Raw genomic sequence first — 15305 nt, 5'->3', positions numbered from 1 at the left:
GCCCCAACGCGTTCCTGCTGCTCGCTGCTACTCTTTGTTTACTGTTTTCATATTTACAACTATTTCAGATTCGCAGTATACAAGTTTTAAAAATATAACAACAACATCGTAAATTATTTCACGCGATAAGCAACGTATTTTACAAACGAATCAGCAAAAAGAAAACAAAACACAACAATACCCAGACTTTTTACAGCTCCTCATAATTATATATATATAAGTCTACTTCATTTCAATCCTCAGTTCTCGCCCAAAAGCTTCAAAATCGACTCCTTGTCCTCAGTAGACAGAGCCTTCAACGACGCAACCAAAACATCCTTGTCCGCCCGCACGACCGAAACCATCTCGGCGATCTTCGCGTCCTTGCGCACCTGCTCGACCTTGCTCTTGATCGCGGCCTCGTTCTCTGAAAGCCACTCGGCAACCTGCTGGTCGGAGGTCTCGTCAAGCTGCGCCTCGGCATACCACGCCTTCATGCGCGCAACCCGCTCAATGCGCGACGCCTTCGCGTTCGCGACCGACAAGTCGCGCAGCACGTAGCTCTCAAGCACACGACGCTTGATACGCCAGTAAAAGTAGCGACGGGCGTCGCGCCATGTCAAGACCTCGCGAATCGCACCCTTGCTCTTCATACGGCCCGCACGGTCGTGCAAGTCCGCGTACTGCAGACTGATCTGTCTGTACACCGGCATGATCGCCGTCTCGCGCTCCTGCAGCTTCACCTTGAGATCAGAAGCCATCTCTGGCGAGATATCCTTCTTCTCAAGCTGACGCTTAAGATCTGCGTACACTGGGTCAAGACGGTTCATGGTCTCAAGCAGACGCTCGCGGCGGTACTTGATTCCAACCATACCCTCAGGCTCGAGCACTCCAGCGCGAGACTCCTCGTCCGCGTACATCTCCATCTGCTCAGCGTTGATCGTAGGATCGATAACGACCCACGAACCTCCACGGAGCTCGGCATGAGGCGGAATGTACACAAAGATAGGCTGCTTGTAGTCGACCAAAGCATCAACAATCATAGCACCGTACTTCAAAACCTCGTTGTACATGTCGCGCTGACCACCGGAGAATCCACGCCAGTTGGCAAGAATCACAAGCGGCAGCTCCTCTCCGTGGTTGAAGTCGTTGATAGCCTGGGCAGTCTTGAACGCAGAGTTGGGGTACCACACCTGACCGGCTTCCTGCGTCAGCTGCTCGGTCGAATCAGGGTTGGCAGGATCAGCAGGGATCACGTTCTCAACCGACCGAGTCTCGACGCCGATAACTCCGACAGGAATTCCGCCGATGCGCGCACGGCCAACAACCACCGTTCGCGCCCAGCCGCTCAGAGTCTCCTGGAACGAGTTCTTGTCAAACATACCAGCCTGGAATCCATCGTCGTCCTCGCGTCCAGCAATCAGCCATCTGACGTCGTAGCTCATCTGCTTGGGAGGCTCGTAAACAACGTCTCGGTCCCAAGGATCGGTCGAAGGATAGACTGGCAGCTTCTCGTGCTTGCGCGCCGGCACATAAGACATCCACTCGATAATCTTACACACACCAGCAAGATCGTCGTTCGCAGTTAAATGCGACACACCGTTCTTGTACATGATCTGTGTGCCACCAAGCTGCAAGTTCGAAGTGTAGACCTCGCGACCAAGAAGCTTGTTGATAGCCGGAGCGCCAGTGAGAATGATCGGCTGGCCTTCGATCTGGATAGCACGCTGTCCAAGACGAACGAGATAAGCACCGATACCAACAGAGCGGCAAGTAACAAGAGTGATTGTGAAAATGTCCTTGTAAGCCTTCGAAGTCGCACCGGCAATCAAACCAGACCCACGGAGACACTCGACACCAAGACCATCCTCGGCACCGATAATGGTCGTGATCTGGTATCGCTCTTCTCCATCCTCAACAATGCGCTCAGTGGCAATCGTCTTCTTCGCCGCAGGTGAAAGTCCCTCGTAGATCGCAGGAGTGAGGTAAAGGTACTTGAAGCCAAGCTCCGGCTTCGATGCATCGTTCCAAGCGACCGAGAATAGAGCAATGAACTCATCAGCAACACCAATTCGGGCACCCGAGTTTGCAGACAAGTAGATTCTAGGAATTCCAAGCTTGACCGCAAGCTCAGTCACTTGATTGAAGAACTTGTCCTCGAGTGGACCGAACGAGCCGATCTTGTACGTGATGTCGTTTGCAACCACGATGAACTGGCGGCCGTTGGGGTACTCAGGAGTAAGAGCCGTGAAAATCCAGCCAACCATGCCGCACGTGTTGGCACCAGGCTCGCGCGAAACTTCAGAGATCTCACCACTGTCGTCCATGATCAGCTCCTTGTAGGTCAACACCTTCTCCGGGCTCTTGGTCTTAGTTGAACGCCAGCTGGCACGAATCGCCTGGCTGAAGAGCTCCGGGAAATCATAGACGTAAGTCGTTCCCATAAGATGAGCCTTGTAACGCTTCGGCTGCAGCCACTCCTTGGTAGGATACGGCGAGTTGATGGGACGCAGGTGCATGTTTCCGGGCTTGCCCAGAGACTTGAACACCCACTGGCCCTTGTCGTTCTTGACCTCAGTGTAAAGCTCACTTGTGACAACGTATCCCGAAACTATAAAAAGACTAGAATTAGCGATAATGAAATGTTTCGATTTTGATGCAACTTGTGATCTTACCGTTGGTGATGATAGCTCGCAGAGGATAAGGCACGTTCGTCTCCGGATCCGTGCACATGATTCTAATCTCCGCGCCAGTAACGCGCAGTCTCCACAGCCGTCTTCCAAATCTTTCCAAAAACTGGCCAAAAGCAGCCTCGACCTCCTCCGGGACGAGATGGAAAATTGGTGAGAAATTAATAAAGATATGGTTCATATCCGAGTTGCTCGAGCCAATGACCTCCAAGGCATCAAGAATGTCGGACATCAATCGGTCAGTCTCGGAAATGAGGTACTCCGAGGTAGGAATCTCATCGCGCAGACGACCGGGGCGGACAATGCCGCGCACAAAGAAGCGCGTGTCACTGGGAACATCTTTGCCCACTGCCTGGTACACGTGAATGTTACGGTTGGCAGTGAAGATAGGCTTGTAGTTGAAGTTCGAAAGACGTCCGAGTTCGAGCTGGAAGGCCAACGCGGGCTCGATGTTTCGGATAGACTCGTCCTCGGTGTATTCAGGTCCGCGGAAGGTGAAGTATCCGGGGTACGAACCATCCTCGTGACCGCAGACCACAGTGACACGGCGGATCGAGCGGGCCAAGAATTCCTCCTTGTACTCGTCGATAATGAACTTGATGTGCGAGTACAGCTCGGCGTCATCAGCATACGCAGAAGACTTCACGAGAATGCTCACAACGTTGATCAGCGCATCGGCCTTGGGAACGTTAACCGGTCTCCGCAACGAATCAAGCGAGGACTTGACGGCAAAGGAAAGGCCGCCGTTACCAGCACCCGCGGCGCGGGGAAGGTACTCAAGAGACCGAGGAAGAACCTCATCGATCTCGTCAAGATCAGCCACAGACACAATCAATCCCGAGCGCACGGTCTCACCATCAGACTTGCCAACCAAAAAGGTCAGGTCAGAGACCGACGCCGCTCTAGGCAGATCCTGCCCGTTCTCCTGAGCGCCACTGCCCTGGCCGACAGCGTTGTACGCGGGGTTACCAATAGGCGACAGAATGAACTTGAAGGTCAACACCGGAGACGACTCGTTTTCGCTGTGGTGCTCCACGCTCACAATGTTGTAGGCACGGTAAGCTCTGCGGCAGTAGAGCTCCAAGGCCGCAAGAGTGACATACGGGTCTTCGTGAGCAAAGAACTTTGGCAGCACGTCGAAAACGACATACTGCGAGTCAATGACCTCCTTGAGCACATCCATGCGCGGGGCGCGATGCGCAAACTCAGCCTCACCGTAGTGCGACTCGATGACTGATGTGCGCAGAATATGCTCGAGCTGCGCAGTACGCTCGTTGAGCGAAGGGAGCGCGCACTGGATAAGAAGCTCGCGGGCCTTGAGAGCGACAGGAGCGGTGGCTCGGGAGTCAAGTTCAGTAAAGCGCCTCAGAACAGGGCGCATGTACTTGGAGATCTCGGTCACATCAGCCTTATCGGCGCGAAGGGCGTTGTGGATCGCAAGAATGAGGTTGTTCTTGGCTCCGACACGTCCGTGAGAGAAGACTATTAACATTGTTAGACCCATAGCATTGTTATATGAAACTTAGAAACACTCACCAGTCATGACGACCTTGATAAGATCATCCTTGTTTTCGTCTCGCAGACGCAAGATAACATCTTCCTCGCGAACATTGGGGCCCTAAAAAAAAGCTGTTAGTAGTCGGCCCAAAAACACAATTAATAATGGCAAAAGTGAGCGTACAGAAAACAAAGTCTCAACTTTGAGATATTCCTCCAACAGCTCATTGAGAATAGCAAACTCATGAGCCTTCAATCCACCCTGGTATCTAGTCGCGACCGAGACCAAGGGCTCGACAGACTGCTCAAAGATCTGTCGGTCCTGGCTGACAAACTCCTGCGAGAACTTTTCGATAGCGCGAAGGAGCGTCTTGGCCGGGAATTCAGCATTACGAGACTTTGCGCGCTCAATGATTCCGCTCAGGTTGGCGTCAAGCTTCTGTGGGATGCGACTGTGCAGGGCGGAGAACTGCGCGTTCCACTCAGAGTAAGGCAGCTCATTGTTTCGCAGGACGTCGCGGATCTCGTTGAGAGTGCTGATCATGGCGACCTGGTTGTCAAAGCCTTGCAAGATGTTTCTCAGAGTTCCGAGAAGAAGCTGGAATCGCTGCGAGGGCTTGTTACCGATGACCTGCGGCAAACCGAAATCCGGGAGCTGGCCCTCGAAAGGCTTGGCGTGCTTGACGCGCGAAGGATCGTCAAGGGCTAGGATTCCAAGGATATCGCCAGCCTCGAGAGTGGCACCGGGCTGCTTGATGAGCTGGACGATACCATCTTCTTGAGCAATCAAGGGCATGTACATCTTCATGACCTCGACCTCAGCAAACGGCTGGCCAGTCTTGACATGCTCGCCGTTCTCAACAAGGAACTTGACAAGCTTTCCTGGAGATGGGGTTCTAAGCTGAGTAGGATCGTTCTCCTGCTCGAGCAAGCATGTCTTTGAGTCGACACTGAGACGAGTGGTTCCGACCTCTTCCTTCCAGTAGACGTTGTGACTCTTGCCACCGAGGAGGACAAGAAGGCCGCCATCGCTCAAGGCTTTGACACCGACGAGGCACTTGGAACCGTTGATGAAGATCTGATACGTCTCAAGGGACGAGCGAGTGACCGTGAACTTGTATCGGTTACCTTCGTAGATAAAGTCAACGGGGTAAAGAGTCTTCAGAACGTCCTTTGAGAGGATCTGACCCTTCTCAAGCGATTTCTTGTACTCCTGGATGCAGGCCTCGGAGGCCAGATGAGCCTTTGTGACGGCACCGCAGATGACGGCGATGGTGGGATCAGGTCTCTCGGCAGTGAGTCTCTTGGAGATGAGCTCGTCGAGCCATCCGGTGGTGATCTTGTTTGACTCGAAATCAGGGGTCTCCAGGAGCTTGATGAGATACTCGACAGTAGTTCTGAAATCACCACGGATCGAGAGCTCCTTGAGAGCGACGACCATGTGCTTGCGACTGGCGCTGCGGTTCTCGCCAAAGGCAAAGATATGACCAAACTGAGAGTCAGAGAACGAGTGGATACCACCCTGGTTACCGACGGAGAAGTAACCCCAGACGTTCGAGCTCGATCTGAAGTTGAGCTCGTGCATGACACCGCTGGAAGGCTTGAATCCCTCGCCGGGGTCCTCGGAGGTGATTCTGCAGGCGGTGGTGTGGCCCTTGGGGACAGGACGACGCTGGGTCTGGAGCGAATTCTCGTTCGAAAAGTCAAAGTCGATCTCGGTGGTGGTGTGCGGGTCAACGCCGTAGAAGAGTCTGATGTCGCGAATGCGGTGGAGCGGGATGCCCATGGCGATTTGCAGCTGAGCCGCAGGAAGGTTAACGCCGGTGACCATTTCGGTTGTGGGATGCTCGACCTGAAGACGGGGGTTGAGCTCGAGGAAATAAAACTTGTCGTCTTCGTGGGAGTAGAGATATTCGACGGTACCGGCGGAGACGTAGCCGACCAGTTTGCCTAATCTGACGGCGGCTTGCTCCATGGCGTTGAAGGTGGCCGGGTTGGCGACGGTGACGGGAGCCTCTTCGATGATCTTTTGGTGACGTCGCTGGACGGAGCAGTCACGGCCAAAGAGCGAGATGTTGTTGCCATACTGATCGGCAAGCAATTGGACCTCGAGATGGCGGGCGTTGCCGGCGAGTTTCATGACGAAGATGGGCGATCCGGGGACTTCACCAGCGACTTGGGAAAAGAGAGCATTGAAATTGTCTTCGCTGTCGACTTTTCGAATACCCTTTCCACCACCACCCTCAGAGGCCTTGATCATGACCGGAAAACCGATCGTACGGGCTTTTGCGAGGGCGGCATCGGCATCGGCGGTGCAACCGAGGGCGTATACGTCATCAGCGACGGTGACGAGGTTTGTCTTTGGATCGACGACGACCTGGTTGACGCCGGTTCCGGACCAGGGAATGCAAGGAACTTTAGCGTGCTGGGCGACGATTGTGGAGGAAATTTTGTCGCCGAGCGAGCGCATTGCCGAACCAGGGGGACCGATGAAGACGATGCGTCGGGGAGATGCGGCGAGGGACTCTGGGAGGTCAGGATTTTCGGATGCGTGACCCCAGCCGGCCCAGACGGCGTCGACGTTCATTCGCTCGGCGACGTCGACGATGAGCTCGACGTTTGCGTAGTTGTTGTTGTTGGTGCCGCCGGGGACTTCGACGTACTGGTCCGCCATGCGGATGTAGTCTGCGTTTGCTCTGAGATCTTCAGGCGTGGCCATGACGGTGAAGAGGATGGCGCGCTCGTCGCCGAAGGTCTCGTAGGCCCATTTCCGGACACTACGGATCTCTTTTACGGCGGCGATACCATTGTTTGCGATGAGAATCTGGGGTGTTTGTTAGATCGGGAGGAGGAAGAGGAGGAGAGGTAGAGGAGGAGGAGGAGAAGACTTACGGATCTGATGACGGTGTGACCACCATTGCTCTGGACAAAGTCCTTGACGGGGCTGCTGGGAGCGACGTCGACGGTATTGAGGCCGATGAAGTGCGCGGGCAGGCTGCTACCGGCGGCCGACATGGGGTTTGATGACGTCCAAGAGAGAGCACGGGAGAAGGAGAGGGAAGTAGGGAGAGCGGGCAAGCAGCGGCAGCGAGGGCGACGGAGCGCTAGACGGGCGAGAGGGAAGCGGAGGGGAGGAAGAAGAAGGCGAGGGAGGGAGCGCGGAAGGGCCAGGAGGGGAGTGGGAAGCAGCGTGGCAGAGGAGGAGAAGAGAAAACGAAGCAGAGGCGCGTCTTCTTGAGCGCGGTTGAGATTCGGCCCGGGCAGAGAAAATACTACGCGAGAGGACCGAGGTCACGTGCGAGGAACCCAACAAAAGCCGGCACCCAACTTTCTGGGCGCGTTCTGTGTAGATTTTGGCGGGGGTTGTGAGTGTTGTTCTGAGAGTGTTTGTTGATTGTTTTTATTGTTATTGTTTTGTTTATAAGAGTATATGTGAGTAGTTGAATAGAAGTAGGCAGACGGGCATTTTGCAGCGAAAGGGTTTGTTGACTTTGGGTGTTTGGCTTTGGGGCACCGAGTCGCAGTTCTCCACCAAAGAAGCTTCCTTTTCTCCACCTTCGCCGGGCTTCTGTGAGTGTTTGCGGTCTACTTCATAGTGGAGATACTTGAGGCGCCCACCTGTTTACTGTTTCTACGTCATATTCATGTTCATGATTCATGATATAAAGAGGTGGAGGAAAAGTGAAGAAGATTAGTCATAACATAGGTACTGCTTATTAATTTATTCATAGCATCAACTCATGATGTACATAAAAGAAACCCGAGCGCCCTCTGTCCAGTCAGCCACTTGAAACTTGAACTTGAAACCGTAGAACGAGACCCAGAACGTAAAACCCACAGAAAAACATAGAAAGCAAGAGAAAGTAGAGCAAGAAATTCAACCACCGAAACCGTAGAGAGTGCGTCCCTGTCGCTTGAGGGCGTAGACGACGTCGAGCGAGGTGACGGTCTTGCGCTTGGCGTGCTCGGTGTAGGTGACGGCGTCGCGGATGACGCTCTCGAGGAAGGACTTGAGGACTCCGCGGGTCTCCTCGTAGATGAGGGCGGAGATACGCTTGACACCACCGCGGCGGGCAAGACGGCGGATGGCGGGCTTGGTGATTCCCTGGATGTTGTCGCGAAGAATCTTGCGATGACGCTTGGCGCCGCTGGAGAGAGTTAGTAAGGGATTATGTAAGGGTGGCTGTGAGAGTGCGGTGTGGCGGGTGCAACGCCGCAGCCACAGCGCGATCTCATCACAAGGATGAGAGGGAGAGGATGAGGAGAGAAGACTTACCCTTTGCCGAGTCCCTTTCCACCTTTGCCACGTCTGAGGAGATAGTTAGTGGTGGTGATGAATAGTAGTAATAAAAGAGAAGTAGACATACCCAGCCATTGTATATATAAGTAGAGAGAAGAGAGAAGAGAGAAGAGAGAAGAGAGGAGAGAGAGAGAGAAGATAGCAATCCACAGCAAACAAAACAAAACAAACAAGCGGCCGGGCGGATCCGCGGGTTCTTATAGAAACAGCGCATCAGCGGTGATGGAAAAGGGCTGCACCACCAGCGGCCAATCAGCGGCCGTTGCGGCTTCTGCGCCAAAACAGACTCGAATTTCGGAAACTTCGACCGCAGTTTGCCTGAATTCCCAGCGGCCGCTTTTGGTGCTGCTGCTGCTGCTGCTGCTGCGGGGGGGAGTAGAGTTGCACGTGATCTTAGGGTTATTCATTGCTCTCTCTCTACTCTCTCTCTACTCTACTCTCTCTACTCTCTACTCAATCCCATACAGCTCCTTCACCTTGTACTTCGCCTTCACCCCGTCCAGCTCCTCCTGCAGCTTCCCCCTCACATCGTCCTCCGCCCAGCTCATGTCGATCGCATCCTGCACAATCTTCACCCACTCCCGCACACTCAACCCCATCTCCTTCTCCACCGCCGCGTAGTTCTCGTCAATGTAGTTGCTCCCAAAGTACGACGGGTCGTCGCTGTTGAAGCACATCTTCACGTTCGCGTCCAGATACTGCCGGATCGGCGAGTACGGAATCGACTCCGTCACCTTCAGCAGCACGTTCGAGATCGGGCACATCGTCACTCCAATCTCCTTCTCCGCCAGCAGCTTCACAATGTCCGGCCGCGTCCGCGCTCCAATCCCGTGATCGCACCGCTCGATCTTCAGCAGCTCAATCGAGTCCTTCACGTACTCGGGCGGTCCAATCTCTCCCGCGTGCGACGTCACATGCCACCCCTGCTCGCGCGCAAAGTTGAAAATGTCAACGTACAGCGACGGCGGGCACCCCGCCTCCGACGAGCTCATCCCGATCCCCACAATGTACTCCTTCAGCGGCACCGCCTGCTTCAGCAGCTCCATCATGTTCTCCGGCGGGAAATGGCGCAGCAGCGTCAAAATCAGCCCGCACGTAATCCCAAACTCCTTCTTGGCCTGCACGCACGCGTCGTGCAGCCCGAGCACAATGTCCTCCAGCTTCACCCCGCGGTTGACGTGCTCCTGCGCCTCGAAAAAGATCTCACAGTGGCGCAGGTTTCCCGTCGCAACCCGCTTGAAGTACGCCCAGATCAGGTCGTAGAAATCCTGGCGCGTCTTGAACACAGTGTGCCCGAGATAGTACAGGTCCAAGAACGACTGCAGACTCGTAAACACCGACGCCTCGCGAATCTGCTCGGCTGATGTGAACGGGATGTCCACATTATTACGCTTCGCAATCTCTATCATAAGTTCGGGCTCCAGCGAGCCTATAAATAATAGTTGTTAGCAGCGCTTATTGTACTGTACTCGACTGTCTGCCCACGGCAGTGCTCATCGTAGCTTACCCTCCAAATGCATATGCAATTCGACCTTAGGCAGGTCCTTAATAAACTGCGACTTTGTCTGCGGATCCATTGCTGCTTCTTGCTATAGTTGTCTAATCAATTGAGTGGTTGAGAGCACAGGTGTAGGCTTTCAGAGTAAGGTGGAGGGAAAAAAAGGCTGCGAGTGAACGACCTGTCCGTATCTCTGACCTTCCGACGCCTCGACTGCGACTCATCTTATCGCGCTGTTCCCCGCCGGCCATCGACTGTGGTGCAGGATTTGCATATCTGTCACATCTCTGTCTTACTTTGTTAGTACTCTTTTTATTTCCTCGACAGTCTTCTTTAGATATGCTTGTTTCTGTTCGCATATCTAGAGATTGTTTTTTGTTTGAATAATTGAGAATAAAATAATGAACAGTAATTTAGAAAATTAGTTGCAAGACGTTGTGTCAATACTGTGATAAATAACAAAAGCGCAAGAACTGTATAAGTTTCTGGAGTGACTCGTAATTTCGTAAGTCAGCGCGCTTTGCTCACAATTGCTACAACCGAGCTGCTTCAAATATTCACACATTAATTATGACTAGCCAACCATCTACTCCAACCCCATTTGCTAAATTCCTGCTCTCATGTACGTGGATATTTGTAACTTTGTGCTCATGAATTACTATGCTCGCTATCATAGCAGTCCTTACGATATCCAAATAAAGAACGCATAAAACTACATAATTTCATACGATTTTGACAAATCTATATGATAAATCTGCCATTACAACCAGAAAGACATCTAGAAAACAGAAAATTTCTTTGTCCAATGAAATTCTAATATACACAAAAATACATAAACTTATGCAACGCAAACACAGCTGCAGCTGTTTCTGTGGCCCGTTCCTTATCTAGACAAAGGAGTGGTTGTATCCATCAAGGTTGCTTTTGAGAAGGATTTTAAAAAAGAGGAGAAAAGACAAGACCAACGCCGGGACAAGACTCTGACCTAAGCCAGACCAGAGACTCATCAATAATCATAAAAAGCACAAGCAACTCTGAGCAGAATCTGAGCACTCATAAATACTTCTTGGCCAGCATCCGCACGCGCTGATCAAACACTTTACTCGTGATTGCCTGGTCGACAGAGTAAAACGGCGACATCAGAGTCTTGACGTACAAATCGTATAGATCGACAAAGAACTGCCGTATAACCTCATCCGCGCGCGTCTCGTGGAGTAGCAGGAATTTGATATCTATACCAACCCGATCAGCTCTTGTCACCTGTATTTTCAAACAGAATGATGTACTCACTTCCTGTAGTCACGTAGGCAGAGATCAGATAATTGTGAAATTTATCAATGACTTTAAGATGCCTGTCGTGAAACTAGTCAGTATCATCCGTCGCCGCAACATAAGAGATCGAATCAATACGCACATCGCGCCATTTGTCCACTGCACTTCTTCTATGATATCAAGCGACGAGTGCACAATAAACGGACATAATTGCCGCATATCAGACGAGAACTAATCACCCAGAATCAATTAGTAAAAATCCTACAACCTCCCTCAAAGTCGTTGGCGCATGTACCTTTGATGTTCCATCCCCGCCTTGCCGGTACGTCCCAAAGTCTAGACTGTAAACAGCATTATCCTTCGTGCCAACAATCGCCAGATAAAAAGACATGATTCCAAATCGCAACAATCACTACTCTCAGACGGTTGTCTATTGATAATCAACCCGTCGCGAGCCGCGGCCTTTGCGATCCGCACACGCATCCGACAGAAAGCCGTCGCTGGCAGGTCGATCGTAATCACGTGCCGGCAAAACTCTGAACTCTGAACTCTCCACAATCTTCCTCAATCTTTGTCTTCTTCCTTCCTAATAACCTTGCAGACAGTTTGGGTGTTGCAGTGATCTAGCTGCCTTGTATTGTTGGTAGACTGATCTCTACTGTGGTTCATCACTCTCTTGTCCTCTTGTCACAGATCTGAGCAGTTTTACTCGTCTTAATTTCTCTCTCCCAGCGGATCATTTATCCTCAACGATGCTCTCACTGTCCCCCTCCCCGTCTCCTCCGCCGCTCTCGTCCGATTCGGAAGACAGCGGCGCGGAAGACGACGGACTAATCATCTCTGCATCTTCCCCGTCGACAGATCGGACGCCGATCCCGACTTCCCGCCGGCAACCCTCGTTTTCCTCCTCCGACTCGCTTTCTCCACCAGGCCTCTCCACATATCACTCCGAGCTAGCCACCTCGCCCATCACCAGCGTCTTCACCGGCCCGTCCACGCCGTCGACGTACCGCATGCAACCCCTCGCCGTCGGCGGCGGCTACACCCGGCCTCTTCCGCGGACCGCCCGGCTCCAGCAGCAGCAGCAGCGGCCGCGGATCGGCTCGAGCGTGGACTACGACGGGATCCACGAGCCGCCGAGCGCGAGCCATATGTCGCCGGCGCAGCTGTACACGACCGCGTCGGGACAGTTGTTTCATGCGGGGAAAGTGTGTATTGCGCTCGTTGGCCTGCCTGCGCGGGGCAAGACGTATGCAGTCTGATTTGTTTTTTTGGGGTGTTCTGTGCTGACTTTTATGTAGACATTTGGCGGTTTCGCTTACGCGGTACCTACGATGGTGAGTTAACTTGATAGGGAGTGAAGGGGAGAGTGAAGAAGAGAGTGGTTGCTGATCTATTTGATTCGAACAGGCTCGGAGTCAAGACGCACGCATTTCACCTAGGCGATTATCGACGGACGTGTATTCCCAACGAGAAAGAAGTGCCAGAGGACTACTTCATGGTGAACGCCTCACCCGAGACAGTTCTGCTACGGCAGCGCGTGATGGCAGCGTGCAAGAGCGACGTGTTCAAGTTCTTTGACGAAGAGCGCGGCCAGGTTGCAATCTACGACGCCGTGAACCCGACGTCGAACGGCCGACGGATGCTGCACAAGGAGTTTACACAGCATGGGATCCAGGTCCTGTTCATCGAGTCGATCTGCGACCGGCCCGAGATTATCGAGGCCAACGTGCGCAGCGTGAAGATCTCGTCGCCGGATTATATCGGCTGGGACGAGAAGGAGGCGATCAAGGACTACCTGCGGCGGATCAGCGACAAGATTCCGCATTATGAGAGTTTGGATGAGACGGAGTTCAGTTATATCAAGCTATATAATGCGGGCGAGCGGATTTTGCTTAATAATACGCGGGTTGGGTATCTTCCGAATCGGATAGTGTTTTATTTGATGAACTTGCAGATCAAGGCGGGATGCGTCTACTTTGCTAGGGTGAGTGAGATTGATTTAATTTGGAGTGGATTTATGCTAACGAGGAGATTAGGCGGGACGGTCGACTGAAACACGGCCAAAGTACAAGTCGGATCCACATTTGAGCGAGGAAGGTCTGGACTATGCGAAGAAGCTGGCAGATACACTACTTGAGCACCGACGGAAGGAGCACAAGGCATTAGAAGAGAACGGCGAGTCAGTTGCCGAGCGCGAGCTTATAGTGTGGACGTCTACGCGGCGACGAACGATCGAGTCTGCGGCCGAGTTTGAGAACCGGGGATTCTCGTGCCGACAGCGAAGCCAGCTTTCTCAGCTCCATCCGGGGTCGTGCGATGGGCTTACGCGGGAGGAGTTGGAGCAGACGTTCCCGGACGAGGTCGAGAACCACGCCAAAGACCCGTACCGCCACCGGTACCCGCGCGCAGAGTCGTACCACGATCTGGCGGTGCGGTTGGAGCCCGTGATTCTGGAGATGGAGCGGATTCCGAACGACATTCTGATTGTTGCGCACGTGAGTGTTTTGCGGGTGCTGTACGGGTACCTGATGGCGTGTCAGCCGAACGATATTCCAAAGCTGGAGTTTGAGCGGAACGAGATTGTGGAGATTATTCCGTCGGCGTATACGAATCGGGTGAAGCGGATTAATATTCCGGGAGTGGCGCCGAGTGAGTCGTCGTCGATCATATAACTGGTTTTTTGAAGTGAGGTAACTGTACACAGATCTCTGAATATAAGCTTAGCGCTGAGTCGTTATATTATTATCTATGGTGATGTGACGTAGGTATATATGTAGACAGACTCTTAATAAGTGCTATTTGGCTCTAATTTAGCTATGGTGATGTTGTTATATAAAGAAGTATATGTACAAATGTCTATAAGCTTAGCTTCCTCTGTAAGTAGAGTAAGAGTACTTTGAGAGCAGCAAAGGAATATGGAAATGCTCAAGCCCAAGTTTCCCAGCCGGAACTTTGAAAACAATGTCAACGTAGGGAAAGAAGGTGTCGTTGTCAAAGAGCTGGTCGATGCCGAGGAACTTGACTTTATAAAGACAGTCGTTGGCAGACGCGTAGTCCTCGCTTCCGACGTATGCGAGGTCAAGAAACGCCTGATTTGAAGCCGGCGAGGTACTCTCCGACGTCTCGAGCAAGTCCCAGAACACGACGCGGCCGTCGGCGTTCGTGGTCGCGGTGGCGAAGGTGGAAAAGTCGCTGGTGGAGGAGGACGAGGACTGCTTGAGCAGCTCGCAGCGGAGGCCGGCGGCGGGTCTGCCGGTGATGGTGTTGAGCACGTGACAGGTGATGGGGTGTTTGCTCATTGTGAGATCGAGAGGATCAGGGAGATTGTGAGATTGGAGATTGGAGATTGGTGGGATCAGGGAGATTGGTGGGATCAGGGAGATTGGTGAAGATTGGTGAAGATCGGTGAGGATGGAGGAGGTGAGTGTGCGGCTGGTGTCGGAGAAGAGCGATGGATGTGTAATCCATGACTAATCCATATACGTGCTACAACATACAGCAATTGAGAGAGGGAGGATGATAGAGAGAAGAAAGAATAAGAATAAGAGTGTGAATATCGGATATCGACGACGAAAGACAGAAGTTGAGACAAGAAGAAACGGTGAACGTACTCGCGAAGATACGCGCGTGAGAACGCAAACTCAGCCTTTGGATCGCATCATCGCAGTCTCGGATTGTGAGTCTGATGTCTTGTGTTATCTTTTGATAAGTCTTTCTTATCGCAATAATCTGCTTCATCTTCGCTACTTACTACTCACTACTTCACCACTTCACATTCACTACTTCACTCTCTCAAACGGAATTAAGAGAACATCGCTCGAAGGTTGCGGGTTAGGGCCCATTTACAGACAAAATGGCGTGCGCCCCTCAGCCTACCGCAGGCTGCACTGCAGTGCTTCCAGGCCCGGGAATTCAACGGCTTCTGGCGATTGTTCACTGTGCGGGTACGGGACGGACGAGTGGCGAACAATGAAGCAGCGTAGCAGCAGCGTAGCAGAGACCGGTCGAAATTTACTACTCTCCAACGAGGATCAGTGGACGAGAGACAAAGAGGGCTTGCGGCGAG

The 15305-nt window shown here is 52.6% G+C and overlaps 6 protein-coding genes across 6 annotated transcripts; 1 reads left to right on the top strand and 5 right to left on the bottom strand.

The window, feature by feature from the left end:
• Positions 1-239: 239 nt before the first annotated feature.
• BZA70DRAFT_235314 (acetyl-CoA carboxylase-like protein) lies at positions 240-7181 on the bottom strand (the record flags this gene model as incomplete). The annotated part of the gene is made up of 5 exons (XM_064910336.1): positions 240-2590; positions 2655-4151; positions 4206-4287; positions 4351-6990; positions 7059-7181. The coding sequence occupies 5 exons, from the start codon at positions 7179-7181 to the stop codon at positions 240-242; spliced, it is 6693 nt and encodes a 2230-aa protein (XP_064771105.1).
• An 862-nt stretch (positions 7182-8043) lies between these two features.
• Positions 8044-8471, bottom strand: BZA70DRAFT_224294 (histone-fold-containing protein; the record flags this gene model as incomplete). Its single annotated transcript, XM_064910203.1, has 2 exons — positions 8044-8314; positions 8443-8471. Coding segments are annotated over 2 exons (300 nt in total), but the record flags the coding sequence as incomplete, so codon positions are not given.
• A 308-nt stretch (positions 8472-8779) lies between these two features.
• BZA70DRAFT_272829 (adenosine deaminase) lies at positions 8780-10286 on the bottom strand. The gene is made up of 2 exons (XM_064911736.1): positions 9974-10286; positions 8780-9895 (listed from the first exon to the last, which is right to left on the bottom strand). The coding sequence occupies exons 1-2, from the start codon at positions 10041-10043 to the stop codon at positions 8916-8918; spliced, it is 1050 nt and encodes a 349-aa protein (XP_064771103.1). The 5' UTR covers positions 10044-10286; the 3' UTR covers positions 8780-8915.
• A 1160-nt stretch (positions 10287-11446) lies between these two features.
• On the bottom strand, positions 11447-11755 carry BZA70DRAFT_272826 (uncharacterized protein). The gene has a single exon (XM_064911735.1). The coding sequence runs from the start codon at positions 11625-11627 to the stop codon at positions 11472-11474; it is 156 nt and encodes a 51-aa protein (XP_064771102.1). The 5' UTR covers positions 11628-11755; the 3' UTR covers positions 11447-11471.
• Positions 11756-13971, top strand: BZA70DRAFT_272821 (putative 6-phosphofructo-2-kinase). Its single transcript, XM_064911734.1, has 4 exons — positions 11756-12485; positions 12538-12573; positions 12647-13223; positions 13276-13971. The coding sequence occupies exons 1-4, from the start codon at positions 11989-11991 to the stop codon at positions 13909-13911; spliced, it is 1746 nt and encodes a 581-aa protein (XP_064771101.1). The 5' UTR covers positions 11756-11988; the 3' UTR covers positions 13912-13971.
• Positions 13972-14627, bottom strand: BZA70DRAFT_272820 (uncharacterized protein). Its single transcript, XM_064911733.1, has one exon. The coding sequence runs from the start codon at positions 14536-14538 to the stop codon at positions 14104-14106; it is 435 nt and encodes a 144-aa protein (XP_064771100.1). The 5' UTR covers positions 14539-14627; the 3' UTR covers positions 13972-14103.
• Between the last annotated feature and the right edge of the window lie 678 nt (positions 14628-15305).

The sequence above is a fragment of the Myxozyma melibiosi genome (genome assembly GCF_037950935.1).
Source record: "Myxozyma melibiosi strain Phaff 52-87 chromosome Unknown BZA70scaffold_1, whole genome shotgun sequence".
NCBI lineage: Eukaryota > Fungi > Ascomycota > Lipomycetes > Lipomycetales > Lipomycetaceae > Myxozyma > Myxozyma melibiosi.
This window is presented reverse-complemented; position numbering and strand designations above follow the sequence as displayed.

What these genes read in the sequence shown, in the direction of transcription:
- BZA70DRAFT_272820 (XM_064911733.1), bottom strand. Translation starts at nt 14,538, where the DNA reads ATGAGCAAACACCCCATCACCTGTCACGTGCTCAACACCATCACCGGC.
- BZA70DRAFT_272829 (XM_064911736.1), bottom strand. Translation starts at nt 10,043, where the DNA reads ATGGATCCGCAGACAAAGTCGCAGTTTATTAAGGACCTGCCTAAGGTC. An exon ending in ATTGCATATGCATTTGGAGG is followed by an intron (nt 9,896 to 9,973) that starts GTAAGCTACGAT and finishes TATTATTTATAG; the next exon opens with GCTCGCTGGAGCCCGAACTT.
- BZA70DRAFT_272821 (XM_064911734.1), top strand. Translation starts at nt 11,989, where the DNA reads ATGCTCTCACTGTCCCCCTCCCCGTCTCCTCCGCCGCTCTCGTCCGAT. An exon ending in CTGCCTGCGCGGGGCAAGAC is followed by an intron (nt 12,486 to 12,537) that starts GTATGCAGTCTG and finishes ACTTTTATGTAG; the next exon opens with ACATTTGGCGGTTTCGCTTA. An exon ending in GATGCGTCTACTTTGCTAGG is followed by an intron (nt 13,224 to 13,275) that starts GTGAGTGAGATT and finishes CGAGGAGATTAG; the next exon opens with GCGGGACGGTCGACTGAAAC.
- BZA70DRAFT_272826 (XM_064911735.1), bottom strand. Translation starts at nt 11,627, where the DNA reads ATGTCTTTTTATCTGGCGATTGTTGGCACGAAGGATAATGCTGTTTAC.